At 41.4% G+C, this 21,955-nt stretch overlaps 1 protein-coding gene across 1 annotated transcript in view; it reads right to left on the minus strand.

The window, feature by feature from the left end:
• Positions 1–6,710: 6,710 nt before the first annotated feature.
• Positions 6,711–21,955, minus strand: part of ST6GALNAC3 (ST6 N-acetylgalactosaminide alpha-2,6-sialyltransferase 3) — a 339,190-nt gene continuing 323,945 nt past the window's right edge. Inside the window, exons 4-5 of the mRNA XM_056844627.1 lie at positions 10,571–10,678; positions 6,711–7,197 (exon numbers count right to left, since the gene is read on the minus strand). Coding sequence (XP_056700605.1) covers positions 7,011–7,197; positions 10,571–10,678 — 295 coding nt within the window. The 3' untranslated portion in view covers positions 6,711–7,010. The remainder of the gene's footprint in view (positions 7,198–10,570; positions 10,679–21,955) is intronic.

The raw sequence follows: 21,955 nt of genomic DNA on the forward strand, positions 1-21,955 counted from the left end.
AACATATTCTCCTGCATTGTGAATTTTACAGGGAAGCCAGAATGCACTTAATATGGCCCCTCATTCAACAAAAGTACCCTGGCTACAACAATCATTCTAACCCTTTCAAAGGCAAAATGGTAAAATATTTGCTGGAAGACAGGAACCCTCACGGTCGCAAAATTCTGCCATGCAGTAATTAGAAAGAAGGGAGTCTGATAGCCCAAAAAGGTTAGACCAAGTAATTTGCAAATGATATTGAAACATGTACTAATACCCTGTCTAACCTCTTTTTAGCTGTGATTGTATTGTATTGCATTGTATTGTACTGTGTATTTCATTTTGGCCTATGGCTGTAAGAATAAACATACATACATAAACATACATACACAATCATATAATGCTGCTGTAGCCAATATACCATCACCTACGGATAACAAATAGCCACAAAGCAATTGCTTTACTAAATCATTTTGGGGGAAAAATACATATACATATAGCTCCTTTCCAAGTAAGGATCATGCAAATCTATGATGAATTTCTGCTAAACTGTTTTTTAAAGGGTGTGGTGGTGTTCATCCTTCTTTGCTCCAATGATTTTATAATAATTAATCCATTCCATTTGGAAAAAGGAAGTCTCACAATGCTATGAAAGAATCCTCTGATTACTGTGGAATTGGCTATTGGGGAATGGTGCGACATCTCTCCTCAACAACCATACTGTTAATAAGCATATCTGTCAGGCTCCATATTCTAAACTGGTTTCCTAGAGAACAGTCACATTCAGATCTGTAATGTAAGATCTAATATAGCTATGCAGATGTAAATTCCATGGCTAAGCTGCCTTTCACATACCAGGATGTGATCAGATCATCAAAGCCTGTGTGTAGAACATATTTCTTTGTCACTAGATCTCAGTATTCTAGATGGCAGATTTTAGCTATTGCCTCTTGTCCTACTTAGAAGGCCCACAAAAAATGAGTGGAAGCGCCCTTCACTCACACAGTGCAATGTAGATCCAATCTAACATACAGAAGCACTATGTGAAGAACCTCCACTTAAACGGACAGCGCTTGTCTTACATGTTCGATTAGTTTACTCCTATCACATGAAATAAAAGAATGCCAAATACCTGGGAACATCCTAGATGACTGAACAGAACCATCCCAAAGATGTGTTTAATACATAGCTTATTTTGTAAGCACGATATAGGAATCACTCAAGGATTTTCTGTCACTCCTCCACTGCAGGCATTGTTTTACCATGCCTTCCCTTGGCGAGTAAAAATTTGCCATTATTCTAAAGTTTCCCCTTGGAGGTATGGGGTGGATCCAATCACCCTCTAAGGAGCCTTTTTCCAGCTGAAATGATTCTTCCTCTGACAGATGAGCCACTTAAATTGGAGGAAGACCCCTTAGACCGGAGGAAGACTTCATACTTGAGCCAAAAGGAAAGGTGAGTATAAATGTTTATGAATAAATGAATAAACGTTGCTTAGTGGAGCAGAAGGATAGAAGTAGAATCCACTCCAACATGTCAAGATTTCTATAGCGTCCTTCCCAAATCACCAACATATTTCCCCAATAGTTTTAGCCACATTACAATGTCATCAAAGTACTTGGAAGTCTTCATTATCTTTATTACAGTGCCAGGATCTGCCAAAATTATTGGGTTCATTTTTAATTAATAAAAAGGGCAGGGTACTGCCACTGCTATAATATAGTATGAAATGTGTCTTTCTATTATTTATAAAGTACTTTGGAACCTTTTTACAGACATATTTTCAATGCAAATCTGGAAGAGCAATTCAGGATTTTTAAAACCAAACTTGGATAAGTCTCATCTGTGATACCAGGTACTCAGTCTTGGTTAGTTTTTCTCATTAAACTGGACTTCCTTGTAATGTAAGAATATTTATTTAATTAGGCATTTTTATGTCACCTCTACAAAGTCCTGCTCAAGAAAGCTTACAACTAAAAATAAGACCATAAAAGCATATTGTATTCTTGTATTCAGAATTCTTATCTGCAAATGGGAAGAAAGGAATGGATTAGTCTTCCATTTTTAGTCTCTCACCATTATACCTTTCCAACTCTACCGCCATTGTGACAGAGCATTAATTTATGTACCTCATTCCATATATAATTTTTAAAACAGCTCTTTACCTCTTTCTACTATTGCTAAAACTTGAGCAATGCTTATGCAGCATTAAGAAACTAAAATATCTCTGATATTTTTGATGTTTAAAAGGAATTAATGTGGTTAATTAAACTTCTGGTATTTTCTTTAAATTGGCTTTGTATTAAAATCCCTTTTGATTACAACACACACAATTTATTAGGAATTTCTCACGTCTTGGATAAGATGGATGTCATAGGAAGCAATCCTAAACAGGTCTACTCAGAAATCAGGCCCATGTTACTTAAGGGGACTTACTCCCAGGAAAGTGCCCCTTGGATTGCAGCCAACGTCTTATATCTCCATTTGGTGCAAGAATCGATTTTTTAAAATCACAGGATTAATTTCTTCCTTAAAGAAACAGTATCCCAAACTAAATTACTTTTTGATGTTTCATCTGCACAGAAGGGCAATTTTCATCTTAAACATTTTAGTTCCTACTTTATTCTCATATTAAATTTACAATTCAACCTTTAAATCCCCCCCCCCCCACATTTCCATTTCATACAGAAAGAGTCACGGTCAGGATAAATCAGCAGGCCTATATAGCTCTCTCATTGACTATATCTGAACACATGAACACATGAAAGATATATCTGAATAAACAAATAAGCAAAAATCAGTCTTGGGTTACATTTTATGCTTGCCTGAATAAAATAAATAAAATGTATATTTTTATGTTATATAAAAACATTTTCCCAAGTGGGTATCAAGTAGCTGCCTGCATGTACTTCATACAAGTGGTTTCTCCACTTACATTGCTTTATGTTAAAGCCAATGGTAAGACATCATTGCATCCAATACAAAGAATGTTATTATATATTTACTATGTCGCATGCAAAGTCAGTGTGAAGAAGATGCAAGCATTGGAAAAATAATATGTTCAAGTTTTACTCTTTTGTAATATTATGTCTTTATGTTTTGTGGCTGTAAATAGAATCGATTGTACTGAAATTCACCTCTAAGTAACAATGCTTCGAACTGCAATCTCATATTCTGACCCCAAACACACTTACCTGTAAGTCAATTCTGCTGAAATCAATGAGACTGGGACTGGGCCTTTTTTCTAAACTGCCATGTTCAAATGTAAGGCCAAACAAGTAATATAGGATTGGACTCTAATCTTCATGAGTACAGCAATGCTCAAGGAGCAAAATGTCTCCCCCTAACAGAGATTGTTATGTTCTCCATAATAAGCCTACAATATTCACTGGATCTTGGGGGACAACATGAGGTGCAACATGGAGATGAGACAGCACAAATCCTTCCTCTTGCACAAGTAGAAATGCTAATGGTCATTTCAATGAAAGATATTACTTTACAATGAAGCAAACTAGACAATGTGCAATGAACAAGTTAATACTTTAATCCCCATTTCATGGATGTACAGAAGTATTTATTCTAGCAAAGTTAGTTTGCTGTCTGATTTCTGTGAATGGATCTCTGACTATAGTTTTGTCTAGAGTGACTCAGAATGAGATTCAGGGATTTGAGACAAAGGAATGTTAATATTCTTTAATGACTGTGGACATTTCCTGAATTGACAATTTGCCTGCAGGGGCAGGGTTTCAGACAAACCCTTGAATAATGTGTTTGAGGAATAGCACTTTTGCAATTGGAATGGGCAGAGACAAGGGCAGAGAGAGAAGAAGGCTGGCTGAAAGTAAACTCATTGGGAGTCCAGACTTTTCTCTCTGGGACCTGAAGATAGTTCTGCTGCCACAAGAGTGCTGTTCTCGTCCACTTATGCTCTGCTTGTATCTTTGTCTTTTTAAAAACTGTTATCAATAATTTAAGCCTCCTGTTCTGCTCTATCCAAAGGAAACTAAACCCATCAGCACTGCCTCTGAACTTTCATGTTGTCCTGGAAAGTACGTTTTACAGTCAGTCGTGTTGATTTATCAAAGATTCAAAATCCACCAGTCAGGTGTGGATTCTCCTCCTATTTATGTGATTCCCTATCAGTGCTAAACTGCAGTCAAGAGGTCTAGTAGAGTCAGTCTAAGTCTGTACAGTGTCTAAATCTGTACAATGAGGGATTGCTGCTCCAATCGAACATTTTTAGGTACTGATGACTTCATTTTTGGTTTACTTATCAGGCAGCCAAACAGCCCTGTAGAAAGGTGCTTGCTTACTCATTTCAAAGATAATCTACTCCATAGAGATTAAAAAAGTTTTACTGTCATTCCATTGTCCTAGGAGGGCTAGGGCTAAGACAATTATGAGCCCCTTCACCAAACTACAATGCTCAGAATTCTTTGGGGGAATCTATGGCCCAAAACTGATATCAAACAGGTGGACGTTTGGATGCACATAGTCCCCCAATTCCCATCTTTGTATCTGAATGGCATTCCATGCCTACCAAGCATAGATGGAGTCACATAAAGACTAAAGACCAAAACATTTATTTTTTTTAAATGAACAGGAAGAAGAGCAAGAATCAGCAAGCAAGGACTCAATCGAAAGACAATGGCAAGCCTGATAACAGGAACTCCAATAAAGAATAAAGTACCCCAAAAGCACTGTTGGTGAATGGTTTCCTCCAAGGTCTGTGCACACATTCTCATTTAACTCTTGACTGCTGAACCAAGACAAACCTGGTGCGTTTACCCTGAGTTACTTGCAAGCCCACCATTAAAGCAGAGAATTGAGGTAATTCACCAGAAGTAAGTAAAAATCTATCAGGGAAATTAACACTTACCTCTAGTTTCATGTGGGGCAAAAGACAACTGTCCTGGGGTAAATCACACAACTGTATGATATACACAACTCCCCCGCCCAGCATAGAAAGGTGGCACTTAATAATGGTGATGATGAAAATGAACATATAAAATATAGACCTCTATATACAAATATACAATAGGAAATACAATCCTTATACAAACACTTACATGTAAAAAACATGATTTTGCTATTGTCTTTTTATGATTCAGCAAAGTAATACAAAAGGTCTGGTGGTTTATATGCTTGTTGACAGTTACACAAGTGTAACAGTCACTTAACCTCTTTTCAAGTTTTAACAGTATTAGTTATTACAGTGTGGTAGTTCTGATATTCTAGGTATTCAATAACTGACATGATAAGGAACTTCACTGACTTTAGACAGTTTAAAAAAACACTTGTTCTGATTGTAAATTATCAGCATGTAGCCTATTACTCTGCTCAGCAAAATTTGAAGCATTCCTCCAACTTAAGTGTCTCTTCCTCCAGCAGAAAAGCCATTTAAATTGATGAGGGCTTTTTAGACAAGAGGTAGGATTCAAACTTTGCTGAACAGAGTGGTAGAATACATGTCACCTTCATTATGTGGTAACTAAGCTAATTTCATAATGAGGTGCTATATAGTAAAAGCAATATTATCCAAACTTTGATTCATGGTCTATCTCACACTTCTCCCCTGGTTCTTATATCCTTTCTTCTGATATAAACCAATATAACTAGCATAAATAGCTAGCACTGTAGATGCTTCCAGTATCAGCTATACTGTACTTCAATTAGAAATGGGCAAGTACTAACATTTCCAAAGTTACACCCATTAAAGGGATAATTCAGTGAGGATGTACACTGAAGGAATGAAGATATTCAGCATATTACAGCACTGACCTCACATCTTTGGTTTGATGTTCCTCAAATACCCAGCACAGAAGAATGTGTGCCAAATGCCCATGGGTAGCGATAACAATTTCAAGCAAAACATCATTTATTTAAAAAGCACTGAATATGCACATCTGTTTATTTTACAACATTCTCATGAGGTAGGTGTTATCCCCATTTTTAAATATGGAGAATCTGAGGCAGAGAGTTGAGCCAAACTGTTCAAGACCACAAAGGATTTACTTCCCAAAACTATATTAGATTCTGGACTTTCACATCCAGGGCTAGAGAACTTCCTTAACATCTCGTACAGTTTACAGAAGTACTGTTCCACAGAGGGAATGCAGTTGAAGGCAAAAATTAGGTGAATGTTAATCAATGCCACAAGAGTATTAGACAATATCCAGAAAACCTGGATCTTTCAATGTAATATTAACTGCAATGAAAGCAGATTGTGAGTCACAGCACTTCAACTACCCCTGGGCCTTAGGCATACAAAATCTTCATTTGTAGAGACTATCTGAAGTTCACAGATCTTTCCTAACCCATTTCTAATTTTCTTATGTGCAGGACTGTTTTACATGATGTACATGCTTTGGCATCACATGACTAAGCCTTGGGCTTGCACATTCTCTTTCTTCTTTCCTTATGTGTGCCAATTTCCTTCCTTTCATGACAAACCATAATTTTCTGTTCTATCTGAACAGACAAACTACACTTTGCAGTTTCCATTGAAACCAGAATTACAAACTATTATTTGAATGCAGCTTGTCTGAACTGGAACTCAGTGAGTTTTTAGCCATGTATATAATTAAAACATCCAACATATATTGCTGGTCTTTAGTCCGGTTGTGTTTAAGACAAAAATCGAGTTACCTTAATAATGAAAACCTACAACTTAATCTCAAGTATTTATAACAGAAAGCCAAAACAATCAAACTGTTTTGGCCACACAGGAGTGTGTCATACCCCTTAAAATCATATTTAAGCCCAACTGCTGCCATTTTGAATTAAAAATCCAGTTAAGAGTAAAGTGCATTTGTGATGTACAGCCCTAAGAGTTATAATAAGCATCTTGTAAGTCTTCCAGAGATTGGTAGATCTATCCTTGTTCCACAGTGGAGCCATCCTTTATCGTGTTTATTGTTCATATAAATACCTACATTGAGAAGATCTAGTCAGTTGCATGTATCATAGTATACTGAGGAATTTCCTATGTGTAATATTATGCTAGTAGTGAAAGGCTGGGAGATCCAACATCAAGACAATGTCCAGTTAGGATGTGTAAATATTATAGTGTGCTTCTTAGCCCACTCAGCAAATACTTTCTTTTCTGTAATAAACCTATGGCCTCCATAGGGTGCATTTTCATGCAGAAAGTACTCATCACATTCGTCTCTTCCTGGTTCATAGTAGTGATATGGAACCTTTCGAAAGCCTTCTGACCTAGAATGAAGACAAAACACAAATGTCCATGAAATAAATTTTCTGTATCATCTGAATGAGTCTGCTGTTTGCTTTACATATGAGACACAGTAAAAACTACTGGGGAAAATCTCATTATGCAGAGTATAAACCCATAAACATTCAAAACAATACAGTAAAAGCTGTGCTATTCGGGCAATCCATTAGCTGGCATTTGTCATAGATGGCAACACTAATCTTTCTTCAGTTAACCAGAAACATTCTGACAGCCATCTCGCATCCTTTTTGGGCACCTTCAGAAATTAAGTTTGCAAAATCGCAGCTAGCGATATGTCCAGGGGCTGAAGGCCCATTCATTCACTTAGAAGTCACTGAAGGGTCGAAGTCCCTGATCAGCCAGCTCAAGGCCACTAACCTACTCCCTCACTTAGTGCTGAAGCTCCAGCTGAGGGTGGGCAACAAGCTGGACTCTTTATTGGTGCTGTGGCTTGTGGTAAGAATGACTGTGAACCAGGCACTCATTAGATGAGCTGCGAGCCCAGCTTGTCAGGCAAGGTAGCCCCACCCTGCCCCAACATCTCACAGGGTCTGCTTCCCTCTCGCGGTGTCAGGAAGTAAGATAAAGCTCTTCTGCCTCAGTATCTTATTTGCTTTGTACAAATGGTAGATACACTGCTTTAATAATATTTAATTTTCTGACTTATGTTTGCTTATGGAGATAAATTCAACAACAATCAGAGTAAAGCTCTATTAACAGAAACATTTTATTAACCAGCAACCTCCATTCCCCATGGGTGCCAGATATCAAAACTTTTACTGTACATTAATGTCTCAGGTTGCTCACTCCTAAGGGGGGGGGGGTAGATCCGCAGTGCCTGGGAGCAGCACAGTTGCACCACCTCCACGGAGACTTCCTGGCCACCGAAAGTAAAATAAAAGCAGTTTAAAAAGTAAAAAAGGGAAAATGGCCCCACAAAAGGTGGCATAGCCATGCCGCAACTCGAGGGGATGTTCCCAGGTCCAAAGGGATTAGAAAGCTGCCTAAAGGCAGGTCTGCCTCCAGGAACACTCCCTCCATCCTGGCACGGGCTCCCACTTCTGGGATTTCGCTGCTGGTGTAGTAGTGCCAGTGGCGGAGCCCCGTGCAGCAGCGTGGCTCCCTGGCGCTAGCGTATTTGTCCCTGCACCAGCACAGGTGCCATTTTATTCCTTGATAAGTTGGCACCTACGCCAGCGTGGGGTCACGTCAGCTCCTAAAGAGCTTCAGCTCCCCCCCCCCTCAGGATTAGAGCCTTAATAACCAAACTTGCAATCTAAGAGTTGGATCTCATGAGTCCCTTTGGTTAAGTGAGAAGTCTTGCTCCCGGGGAAGGAACAATGTTCGCTTGGTAGAAGGGAAGTCTTTCTCAATGGAACTCCTTTCCTTGGAGCTAGGCTCATTTAGCCAAAGGGACTCATAGGACCTAATCCTATGTTATTTATAAGCCATGTTCACAAGTTACAGTGGACACTTGATTTTACATGAACTATGTAAGGGACTCCATTCCAGTCCTATATGTTGCTCACACAAGCCTTGTTTCCAAGTAACAGTGAAATCATGTACACTTGATTTTTCTTTTTACATGAATCATGTAATTCTCATGCTTCATTCAACACAAGAACAGCCAAACATGTGGCTTAAATCCCACATTTATTCAGGTATTGGTCTCTGGTTTCATTTGTATGAATGTACACACATTCTCTGTGACATGAACAGTCACAGGCTTTTCCACAGCTATGATATTTTAAGTATTCTTGAGAACACATACAAGTATGAATGCAGTGAACATGGTGGCGAGCACAGGTACCATTTATCTACACTCATCAAGTTTGCTGCCAGGTAAACTGTAAAGTGGCCAAAATGGCTTCTATGATTGGGAAGTAAGAGAGAAAATTTACCCATGAGCTCACAGCCTCCGATTCTTTCCCAGTCTAGCTCTACCTCCATTTTATATGGTGCAAACATGTGATCAGTTGTAATATAATATGGATAGGGTTGTACATTCAAATATGCAGCCAACTGAAAGCAACACAATATGCACACAGGCATATCCATTAAATTTATATTTGAATTTGCATCTGACTTTTGACAGCAGTTCATGATCCAGCCAGAAATAGAGATAAATGCTCTGAACAGACAAACCATCCCCATATTGACTGAACACTCAGAAAAAGAGAACAGGCATGAATGCGCTAGCCTTGCCGTTTGCTAGCTTGTATGTTGCCTATCTGTGAAGGAAGTCTCCTTGCATATGCTCCTTCATGATCAGAAATGCGGCTTTCTGAATGTTGCTGGTCACAGATAAGGAATGTATGCACAGACACTCCCTTTATACACAGTTGCCAAGCTCATGAGCCCTCAATCACATGGAGGCACGCTTGTTCTTCCTCTCCCTCTCTGCACATTCAGTCAGCATGCAGATGGGTCATCTGTACAGAGCTATAAAACCTGTTTGCACGACGAGGTCTCTTAAGCTGAGTCAATCATTTCATCTTCTTTCCAAAAGTCTGCTGGATTCTAGGAGATAACAGTGTTGTAAAATCGACGTCTGAGTACTTTGGATGGATTTGGCCTAAAGTGACACATCAGAATGTGAGAAGAATGTTCATGTCTCTCAATGGAGGTTAACCGTTATGAGAAAGTCTCCTAATCGTTCTATTCAAATACCTATCAGAGCTTGGAAGACATGACACCACCGGCTGAAGGAGAGGTAGGGAGTTACGTGCATGAACCCATTTCAGTTCAAGACACACACAGAGAGAAGGTAGCTGGTTGAAAGTGAAGCATCTTGGGGTGCAAGTCTCTCTCTGGGTATCTGATATGGAATGGCATTTCTACTGCCTTGTCAATATGCCTCTTTGCCTCCTCTTTGTTTGTGAACAAAGCAAGTATTAAAAAAAAAACCGTAAGTCTCCAGAGCCATTTTGTACATAAGAAATCCCACCCATCTTGCATTGCACCTGGGACTTGCCACTACTTTGGGAGGTGGGGAGTGCCTGCCAAATAGATCTGTACTTTCTATATACTGTCTCCAGTCTAACAGGCTATGAAGTGCAAAAAGCAAATGGAAACGCTTTTTCTTCCTGTAGTTTCATTCCGATTCAGCAGAACATCTTTGATTTAAAAAGTTCTTTATGACATTTGACATTAAACTTTTGTAAATGCTTTTATTTAATCAATACTGCATGCCATATGGGGACTAAATACACTGACAATAAAGTGCAGCATCAATGCAGAATGCCAGGCAATGCCTGCCTAATCCGTTTCTTGGATTTATGGCATTAAAATGAATTGTGAAATTTTGACAAGGCATCAGAATTGTAGATGCATGAAAATAATTTCCTGTGATCTTACTTGCAGTAGGTGTCATTTATCATCCCATAGACGTGTATTCTGTAGCAAGCATCCATAGCCAGTATTAAGGTAAACCAGCCAGTGCTGAGATAGGATCCTGACTGGACTCTGTAAAAGAGACAACACATAACAGACTGCACTGAGAAATTGCTAACACTTTTTTCAAAGACATATCATCTGTTATCTTGCACAAAAGACATCCAGTAAGCTGACAAACTGTCAAAACTATATAATTATTTTGAGTTATTTATAGTTGCCCTTTCACTCTGGCATGGTTGGATTCTCTGGCCTGCAGAAAGCCTGGTATATGCTAATATCTGAAATCTGTGTCATTTCGCTATAAATTCCAAGGTAAAATGCATAAAATCAGTGTGTGACTTCACCTCTTGCATTCCCAAACAGAACAACAAAATAATATTGCAAGATCTAGCAACTTCTAGACATACCAACTATTGCTCATTGTCATACATATCCTTAATTGAAATCCCAGGTTTTCTGTCATATAATATGGGGAAATGCTCTCATCTACCAGTGCATTATATCAAAGCCAGATCAGCTCGAGTCCAGGTTTGCCAGTATACCTTGCTTGCTTCCTAGCTCTTCTTTCTTTCTTTCTTTCTTTCTTTCTTTCTTTCTTTCTTTCTTTCTTTCTTTCTTTCTTTCTTTCTTTCTTTCTTTCTTTCTCTTTCTTTCTTTCTTTCTTTCTTTCTTTCTTTCTTTCTCTTTCTTCCTTCCTTCTTTCCTTCCTTCCATTTTATCATTTTAATTTTTTTACAAAATTAATATTTTGCATTTATGTAGGTCACTGGCAGTTGCCTATCCAAGGGATAATCTAGTGCAAACACTTGTTTTATTCCAGTAGTGCTGCAGCATTAAGTGCCCCCAAATGATTAATCAGGCCCACAATTCTTTCTCAATATCAAATGCCCTTTCTTTAACGTTTTTATGTTCCAGGAACAAAAGAATAAGCAGCAGCAAACCTATTGGAAAGACCCCCGCCCATCTGCTGCAATCCCCCTAACAAAGAACTGCTGCTATAAACAGCTGCCAAGCTGAATTATTCGTGTGTTATGGTTCTCACATGGAAGACAGCTGGAACCCTTCTGCATAGCAATACAGGCTCAGATCCAATGAATCCCTACTACCAGCGGAATGTGTTTCTGCTCATGCAAGGACCGTTTGCTGATTTCTAACAGTTCTCCCTTCTACCTGTGCAAGTTGGGAAGAGGGTACAAAATCCCTATGGCTCAATTAGGACATAGCTAGCAGTTCTCTGATACAAACTAATTCTTGAAAAGCTGTCCCCATGGATTGCCCCATGGATGTCCTCCAGTACCACATAGCAAAGCAAGCCTCCACACACTTGGAATGATCCATGGGATGAGTGGCTTCCAAACATTATAGCCTTTCTATGGAGGTGCTGCAAGCAGTATTTCTAGAGCCCTCCAAATGTCCCCAGAGGAAAGAATAAGCAGAAAGGATAGAGAGCATCGAAGAGGGTTTATGTTCAGGCATCATAACAAGCTGTCATTAAACTGAGATTTGTCAAGGTGGGATGACTTCAGTTTATCACACTCCTCACTCTTCAGACAAAGAAGTCTGGCTGTAGCTCCTTGCTAATTAAAAGGGTTGTGGCAGAAGTTTTATATTAGCTTTGAGTGACTGTCAGTAATTTTTTTTAACCTAGGCTGAGGCTTTGATTGGGATACGTTACTTGGTAGAACCAGGCTGTTTAGTTAGTTGTTCATTTGAGGGGTGGGGTCATAATTGTTGGCAGAAAAATGTTGCAGCTGAGGGAGGACAGCCGACTACGCAGCAGGCTGAGTGGTCAGAAGTGATATTGCAGCCTTTGGTAGTGTAGGTTCGGCATCAAGGATTGCAGGCAGTTGTGTGGAATCTGACTCATACGTACCACTTCATGCAAGAAGACTGGCCCTCTGCTGTACATTCAGGATAAATTCAATTGAGCCGGGAACTATCTGTCTGACAATGGATGCCAATTTCATTGGGCATTTCTCAGGATGGGCTTTAATTCTCACCCCCAGTCTTACCAGCAGGCATGTTATCACCATGTCCTGACAGCATGTTTATGATCGACACGTCCACTCCTTTATTCCTTTCCATTGGTGATTACTGATATTTATTTTATTTATTTAAAACATTTATTAGCTGCCTTTCTCCTTTGTGGAATTCAAGGAGGCTTGCGATATTAATTAAACATTTATAAAAACACAATGAAACAACTATTATAAATCTCATAAAAGTCAAAGTTTAAAAACTCCAATTAGGACTGCTAATAACAAACACTAAATCAATCGAAATGCAGTCCTAAAGATCGATACTGAGGTGTGCTGGTGAACCTCCTTAGGGAGGTTGTTTTGTTATTGTGGGGCTGCCATTGAAAAGGCCCTCTTTAATTGGTGCATCTTTAATTGGTGGGACAGTCAAGAGGGCATCTCCCTGAGGTCTTAATTTTGGGGCAGGAACATATGGGAGAAGGCAGTCCTTCAGATACCCCAAGGCTCAAGCCATAAAGAGCTTTAAAAGACAAAACTAACCCCCTTAAATTGAGCTTGGGAGCAGATAGGTAGGCAATGTAATCGCTGTAGCATTGGGGACATATACTCCTGATAGCTGGAGCTGAGAGGCTACAATCAGCTGTAGCACCTTGCCCAAGAGTGGAAGACTGGGGACTGGCTGGAAATTTTCTAACATAGTAGGACTCAGGGACGGCTGTTTTTCACAACAGAATAACTGCCTCCTTGAGCATGGGCAGAACAACTCCTGCTTTCATGAAGGCGTTTACCATTCCCCTTACCCACTCAGCCAGTCCCCCTTTGGCAGCTTTTTTTCAGCCAGGAAGGGCAAGGGTCAAGAATATAGGTGGCAGGACTCAGCTATCCAGTGATCCTGTCCACATCCTCAGAATCCATAAGCTGAAAAGTAGCCATAAAAATTGGACAAGCAGATGCCAAAGGTATATCATCTGGACATTTCTCCATGCCTGTATCTAACTCAGAGGGGATCTGAGTAATTTGTTTGCATGTTGCAATCCTACACATACCTAGCATTGTCCTACTGAATTCAGTGGTGTTCAATTCTGAGAAACCCTGCTGTAGAGGAGGATAAAAATGTCCTTCTCTATGAGGTGATAAAACCAGATTGAGGCTGAGCATTTTCTTACTGCTCACAACTGCCAGCTCTATACCATTCTCTTAATCCTTCTCCTTTATTTGTCCTTTTAGTTACTGTGGCAACTCAGAAAAGCATTTCTTTCTGCCACCTGGAATACTTACTGCTCTCTACCCTTGCAGTTCTCAACCAAGTCCTGGAGAAAGAATGTGGACATATAAAGCATTTACCATCTGGCACAGCCGGCTGACATTGGGCGTTGCATTTTTGCTAACCAGCTTCCTGCTCCAGCAGCAGAAACATGCTACCTTGAGCTTTTAAAGCTACTAATTTGGAATGATAATAGCCATTTACCAAAGTACTTTGAAGAAAGAGGGCTCTTCTGATAACAGAGGTTTATTGGACAGCATTATATTGACAGTATCATCTAAAAACTGCTATACTCAGGAGTAAAAGAGGATTAAAAAAAAGAATTAATCAATATTTCATGTCTTGTTTTAACACCATTGGACCTTAGTCTACTCATCAATATACTCCACTGACAGGATAAATAAAAATAGACAAGTAAGTTCTCAGATATCTTCCCTGGGAGATGGAAGACATGACAGAATACAGATTATGGAGTTGTTTTTTTTAAAAAAAAAACCTCCTCTTTTTTCTTTATACTGAGGATACACAGCTAATGAAGGAATACTATGAAACAATGGGAATACTAGATTATTTGTGACACCTTAGAATTAATTTCTGTTTCTGTAAACACATTTTGACAAACTAATTAAGGCAGGATTGGGCATGTGAAAACAAAGGTCATACGGCTGTAAATATCATTTCCAATATCACCCAAAACAAGCCAGAATGGATGCAGAATGGAGAGAAACGGCAGCTAAATTACAATGATAAGGTCTGCTTTGTACAAGATGACTTTCCCACAAGGAAATCCTGTCTGTGGAAAACTCAATGAAACTCATTTGTGATTCAATTCCATCTAATAACTGCACATGTGTCATTGGCATGGATGTTCATTATGCAATGTTACAATGTGTCGTCAGAAGACATGTATACCAGACAGTGTGAATGTGGCTCATTTCATGGCAAGGCATATCACCTTAGGGGGCTGGCCCCAGTGATAGGACGTAACAGAGCTAGGTGAGTCTCAGGTATATATCCTGACTATACAAGGGGGAGAAAGGAGTGGTTCAGGATCCTGGGAATAATTCCACATAAGACAAGGGGGAGGAGTTGCCAAGGGAAGATGGCTTGGATTGGGAGGGCAGTCTTGGCTTGATCAGTAATGCGAACAGTAAGTCAATGCAAATTTTATTAGTAGGCACTCCAACTCTCAGAGAAATACTCACCAGCATGAAGAAGATAAAACTAATTGGGTCTCTTTGTGCCTCAAACAAAGAAATTCTTCTCAATCCAGAAACCAACACTTTATAGTTCAACCCTTGTTCAACTCCTTACTCCAGGGATGCCCACAGACACTTTTCCTGGTGCCTGCCAAGTGTTTTAGAAAGTGAGTGGGGCCAGGAGGGGCTTTTGTTGTTGCCTGGCTCCACGGGGCTGTAGAGACATTTTGGAGGCAGCACAAGTGGAGGTGGTAGTGTATGATTTCTCCCCATTCGTGCTGTTGCCACTGGGCTCCAATGGACTGCACAGACTCTCTGTAGCCTGTAGGAACTGGGCAGCAGAAGTGGAAAGGAAGCACACGTTCCTTCTCACTTATGTCACTGTTCCCTGGAGCCAATGGGAATACGTGTAAGCAGGCACACCCTCCTCATTGATGCCACTGTTCTAGGACACATTCTCACTGTTGGCATGCTGAAATGAATAGCTTGTCTTCCCCACAGTGTATGATTCTTCCTGGCTTGCAGTGTGGCAAGTCTTTAAGATTCTAAATCTAGTTTCTTTCATTAAATAATACATTTCTGCCCTACAATTCTCCACCTACCATCTTCCAAAGCAGTTTACAATCAATATGATCCTAATAAAAACAAAAAATGACTAGTTCAGGGGTGTCAAACTGTTCTGGTTACGAGGGCTGGATATGACATAAATATCACTTGGTTGGGCCAGGTCATGCCTGCCCAGCCCAGATTGGGACAGGGTGGGATGGCTGCCTTGGCTTGCTCATGGGCTAGATAAGAGCTCTTAAGGGGCCAGATCCAGCCCAAGGGCCTTATGTTTGACACATCTGGACTAGTTTCTCTGTAACCCTCTATGACCACCCCCAAAAGCTATGCTGGGGATTGTGCAAGGTTGAGAGAAAAACTTGGTTAGACTGTCTACAGCTTTATAAGTTAGTGACCAGTATTTCAAATTATGCTTGGAAGAAAACCCAATGGCAAGCACCAATGATATGTTCTTGAAGCTTCAACCAGAAAGCAACCTTGCTGCTACTTTTTGTACCCACAGAATCATCCAAATATTTTTCAACAGCAGTTCCACATAAAGTGCATTGCAATAAATTAATCTGGAGGTGATCAAGGATAACCATGGCCAAATCCTGTTAATCCAGAAAGGTGGCTACTGGTGCACCAACCTTATTTGAAAAAAGGTACTACACAGCACAAAGGGGACTTGAGCCACCAGCTGTAGATATAGTCTAATATTATCTCCAAAGTCCAAGCTTAATTCTTTAAGGAGTATGACCCTATCCAGAACAAGCTGACTCCTTAATCCCTGGTCACCTAGTGCCCTGATATAATGAAATATAGATTGGTAGGGGTGATTTTAAAAAGTCTGCTAGTAACTTAACACACCATGTAGACTTTGCCTGAGTGTTTTACTCGACAGCAAAACACACTGGAGAGTTTAAAAACAGTAAGAAATGTGACAAAAACTGTTATAGGAGTACACTGCAACAATAAGGAAATACGGATTTGTCAAGATTAACTTGCCAAAAATCCTACAGGCAAAGCTGTCACAATATACACTAGCATTTTATGAGCAACAATAGCTGAGAGTATGTGAGCAGCGAGATTTGGTTCTGAAATAAATGGGACTCTGTATTTACTGAAGGAAGTATTTCAGCACAACAAAAGAAAATGGTATAATTTCTCAAAATACGTGCATTGAAGTATATTCTTATTCTCCTTTTATAATTTTCAGTTAATACATTTTTGCTAAAAAGTCTACATTTTCTATAAAAAGCACCTTTTCCCCCTGGGATTTAGGACTCCACAAAGAGCAGAAAGCATGAATCTTGTTGACTCTAAAGCTTTCCCTTTAGGAAAATATATAGCCACCTCCCTGAATCAAAGGAATAGATATTATCACATGATTAAAACAACTCTTTCAAAATAGAGGCGGCTAAAGATACATCCATGTCTCTCTCCCATGTTACCACATGCTTCAAAGTAACCTGCTGAAGTCAATCGGCTATAGTAATTGGGTAGAAAGTGATCATTTTGTGGCCTGATTCTGAGGGCTTGTTTAAAGGTTCAGTACAGTCCTGTCATGGGATTAAATTACCGCAGTTTTCACATAGAATGTGCTTGTTGATAAGAATGATACATTCCAGTAGATATACCAGTATAAATTCCTAAATAAGAAATAAATGGATCACCTTGTTATGCCTAGTGCTTGTTTACCAGCAGTTCTGATCTGGCAGGTGCTATATAAAATCACATATTGCGTTATATTTATGAGACAGATGGTACCATGAAAAATCTGTTTTTCTCACAATCTTTACCTAAAAAGAAATGGAAGTCAAGAAAAAACTGAGCATGATCCTGCAATAATACTTAAATCAATAGGATGTATAACTGTTTAACTTCGATTTGAGTACATTCAGTCCATGAATGCTTCAATGTCAAATGTGCAGGGGTTCAAACCCGCTTCTCCAGATCAGAGTCCACTGGTCCAAACCACTGCTCTTAACCACTACACCACACTGGCTTTACGCTGGTTAGTTGCGTGGCGGCCAGGGATGGTACAGCAACAGCGCAGCTCAGTCGCCTCCTAAGCATTTTGCTGTGCGACAGCGAGCTCCAGTATGGCAGCATTAAAAAATATTAAATATCAGGAGCCAGACACTAGTGCCGCCACCCCAGGGTGGAGGGAGTGGAGCCAGAGACCCAGCAGTCAGGGTGGCAGGCAGCCACTAGGGGGCCGGTGGGAGCAATGGGGAGAGGTGGAATTACACAAAGGAGGACAGAGGCTGGCCTCGCCCCATCTGGCCCTGAAGAACTGCAGCAGAGGCCAGGAGAGGGGCAGGAGAGGACCAGGGGCACCTGCCCCCAACTGCACACCATTTGCACACCATTTCCCCAATCCTCCATCCCGCATTGCAGGCGCAACACCCAGAGTCGCCCCTGAAACATCAGATGGAAAAGCGGGCTGGGCAGAGGCCTGGTGCTGCTGCCAATGCCAGCGCTCGTAGGTGGGTCCTGTTTACCATCCTCTCAAAGGAGGGGGATGTGCTCCTCTGAAACATAAAGGGTGCAAGTTGTCTTTGGGGATACATAGACCTGTGGTGTTCGGGTGCTGTGGTTCACCCCAGTGCCCTCACTCTGTGACCATTGGGAAAGGCCCAGTAGTGCAGCAGATGGGAAATAGTTGCACATCCGTCTCATCCCTCCTTCTGCCCTCGCCTCAGAGCATCACACCCCTTTGTTGGCGGGGACAGGGGGCAAAGGCAATATGTGGGCACCAGTGTTCTTGCCGCTGCCTGACACTGATGTGATGAGCACAAGAACCGCCTGGCCTGTGAAAGCTGCCAACCCTGGTAGAGGGAAAGGGGACCGAAAAAATGGTTTGGAGGTGCACTGCCCACCTTACATATAATGGCGCAGCCATCCCATCAGGTCGTCTGTGCATCTGTTGTACCCAAAATGTAACTCGAGTGGGAGAGCTCAGCCACAGAAGGTGTGGACTTTGTTCCCCAGGTGTGTGTGTTTTTTCCAAAGTGCCATCCCTGTAATGCAAAGTGCTCTCCTTGTGCTTTTGCTGCCACCACAGCAGGGTGCTGATGGGCAGCATCCCGAGCTGCATGCACCTTACCTGCCGGAAGGTGTTAGCGAGGGGACTGCTGCTTATGAATGGGGTGGTGCTCCACTACTGGCCACCACTGTGAAGCTTGGCCCCTTTCTGCCCCCAGCCCATTAGCCAGCCACTTGGTCAACATCCTTAGCTGCCTGGGCCTTGGGGGCATGGCTGCGCCAAATGGGGGAACTGTCAAACACCTATAATGGGGCTCTATGGGCTACGCCATGACTTTAGTTGGCATAACTTTACTCTGGAAAAAGTGGGTGTTCCCAGGCCAAAAGCCCTCAGGGAGCCAACTAATGTCAGCCCTGTCCCCAGAAATGCCTCCTTTTGCACCGGTGCAAGCTCCTATGTCCGAGATACACCTCTGTAGGGGCTGGGCCGGAGCTTGTGCACTGTGCAGCTCCGCCATTCCCTGCTGCTGGTGTAAGTGCCCTCCGGGCTGACAAAGGTGCCAATTATCATGGCACAAAGTCGTACAGCCACCGGCGGAAGGTCATGCCAGTTCCTAAGGTACTTCACAATTGGGCTGCCCATCTCAGTTCCAATAATTAGGTATCATTGGGTGTGTTTCTTATTGTTTCTGCCTCCTAGCACTATCAAGTAAGCAGATCACAATATTTTTGAACATATATAACTGAAAATATATAACTGAGAAAGCAAATACCTTCTCTTCGAGCTTTGAAAAAGCGCCCGACCACTACATCAACTAAGCAGATACCATACATTCCAGAGCATATCTAAGAATCTCGATATTGCACTGCATGTGTGCATATCTCTGTTTCTGTACAGTCATTTCTTTCTGATCCTCTTATGTGCTGAATAAAACATCCTTTTGTTTTCCCAAGGGGATGTTCAGGCAAAGGAACTGGCTGCTGTTCTCTATGGTTGCATAGTTTCCTCATTTGTGATTCCTTGACCTGACTTTGATGCATCCCTGCTCATTCATGAACTCAAGTGACAGGAGGCCACAGTTGCTTCATCCAAGTGCAGCAAGGCTGCTCAAAAGACTGTGCTGAGCTCAATGAGAGAAAGAGGAAAATGGTCTTGTTTACCAAGAGCAGCCGCTGAAATCGGGTTTTTTAAAAAGTACAAAATGAAGAAAAGATGCATGCTGGCATGTCATTGGTACAAGTCCATATTTTTATGGAGAGATTTGGAACTTTGTAGAGATTTGCAGACATTTGTAGTTATTATAGAAAGAAAAATGTTGGCTAGTCAAGGGATCCAGTTCACCCTTAGAAGCTTCATCCGGCTGTGGAACATCTGCCATTCCTTGGGATATTCAAATATGAATAGCAAATTAACCACAGAAAATAAAAGTAAAGGAATGCGATGTCTAATTTAGAACAAAAGTGCTGATTCAAACCACCATTTCTTATTGCGGGGTAGAAGGAGATTTGGATGTAAATTTGTTTCAAACAAACTACTCCCCCTCCCCATTTCCATTCACTGAGAGGTAATTCCATCTCATAGAGAAGACCATGAGAAGAGTATGTAACAACTAGCAGTCATATGAATGTCTGCATGACTGACTGCTATCCAGCATGGTATTAGTGAAGACCTAAAGAGGACAATAGTAAGCAGACTGTTGCAAAGGTGACCCAGGTGCTTGTTTGGGATGCCAGGCATGGGGGCATCTCTCACAGGGTCTATTCTAAAGTTGAATAAATGGAGGGAGAACACTGAAGAGGTTCCTTGCTTGGGGCTAGGGCTGTTGAATTTAAAAAAATTCGGTATAGTTCGGATTCGGCTGAATTCGGTCCATTTAGATTCGGCATATGCCGAAGTCCGAACTCCCCCACTTCGGGTCCGTGCAATTCGGCGGGAATTCAAAGTTCGGGAAAAAAATTCAGCCGAATAAAGCCATTAAAAACACAACTGCGCCTTTCCGCGGCTCTGGGGGGGGCATTTTTTGGGGTAGAGGTCCCAAACTTTCAGCAGAGCTGAAGGACGTTTCTTGAAAGACCCCCCAAGTTTTGTAAAGATTGGGTCGGGGGGGCTGAGATATGGGCCCCGAAAGGGGTCCCCCCACCCTTAATGTGCATCTCTGAGCAGAGCTTGCCGCCCACGCACAAAGCTCTCAGCCCCGACAAACAGCTGAGAAGTTTTTTATGAATGAGGGAAAACCTGAAGACACACAACTGAAACCCCCCCTCAAACCAGGGAGAGAGAGACTCGAGGGGGAACACACACCCCAGACAGAACCGGCAAAAGCCCCCTTTGGCTCCCCCCCCACAGAAACTGCTCCCTCTGCACACACACACAGGAGAAAAATTATAGATTTTAAAGCCCCCAAAGGGGTCTTACTGTGGCTGTCTTCTGTTCCATCAGGAGGGGCTGGGGAGGACTGGGTAATCCAAGACGATTCCATTTAGGCACGGGACGTTTTGCTCTGGAGATGCACACAGGACCAGCTGATCCATTCATCCCAATAGGGAAAAGGGGAAAGGGGAAAGCCCATATCTCGGTACCCCCTGACCCAATGTTTACAAAACTTGGGTGGTCTCTTAAGAAGGCTTGTCTGAAGCTCCGCTCAAAGTTTGGGATCTGCACCCCCAAAAATGCGCCCCCTGCAGCCACGGAAAGAGAAAAGGGGGGGAGCCGATATTTCTGCCCCCACTGAACCCATCTTTACAAAGCTTGGGTGGTATCTTAAGAAGGATTGTCTGAAGCTATGCTGAAAGTCTGGGGGCACATTAAATACTTCTGCAAAGTCCTGGTAGTCGAGTGGCAATTGGGTCAGACTGGAGGTGTCCGAGACCAGGGCAGGAGTTGGTTGGATTATGGGTTTTATATATATTTCTGAAAAATGTTTCAGCGGTTCTGTTTATTATGAATTGCTATTTTATCCACATTTTGGAAACCTGGGTTTTTAAGACCTGCCAAAACCACTAAAAATAGAAAAACAAGAACTTTTTGGATTACAAAACATCACAATATTTTCAACTTGATGTACCCTCGCAAGTAATTATGGAAAAAATAATTCAAGACTTGCTGGTTCAGCAAAATGAGATATCTGAAAGACAGCACAAACAGCTATTACAACAACAGGAGCAGATATTAAAACAGATGGAACGAATGATGAATATGATACAGGGGGCTGTATCCCCAAAAAAGCACCCCCTGCAGCCACAGAAATGGAAAAGGGGGGAGGGAAAAGGGGTGGAGCCCATATCTCGAGACCCCCTGACCCAATGTTTACAAAACTGGGGGGTATCTTAAGAAGGCTCATCTGAAGCTCCACTGAAAGTTTGGGGTCTG

Source organism: Euleptes europaea, chromosome 2 (genome assembly GCF_029931775.1).
Source record: "Euleptes europaea isolate rEulEur1 chromosome 2, rEulEur1.hap1, whole genome shotgun sequence".
Taxonomy (NCBI): domain Eukaryota; kingdom Metazoa; phylum Chordata; class Lepidosauria; order Squamata; family Sphaerodactylidae; genus Euleptes; species Euleptes europaea.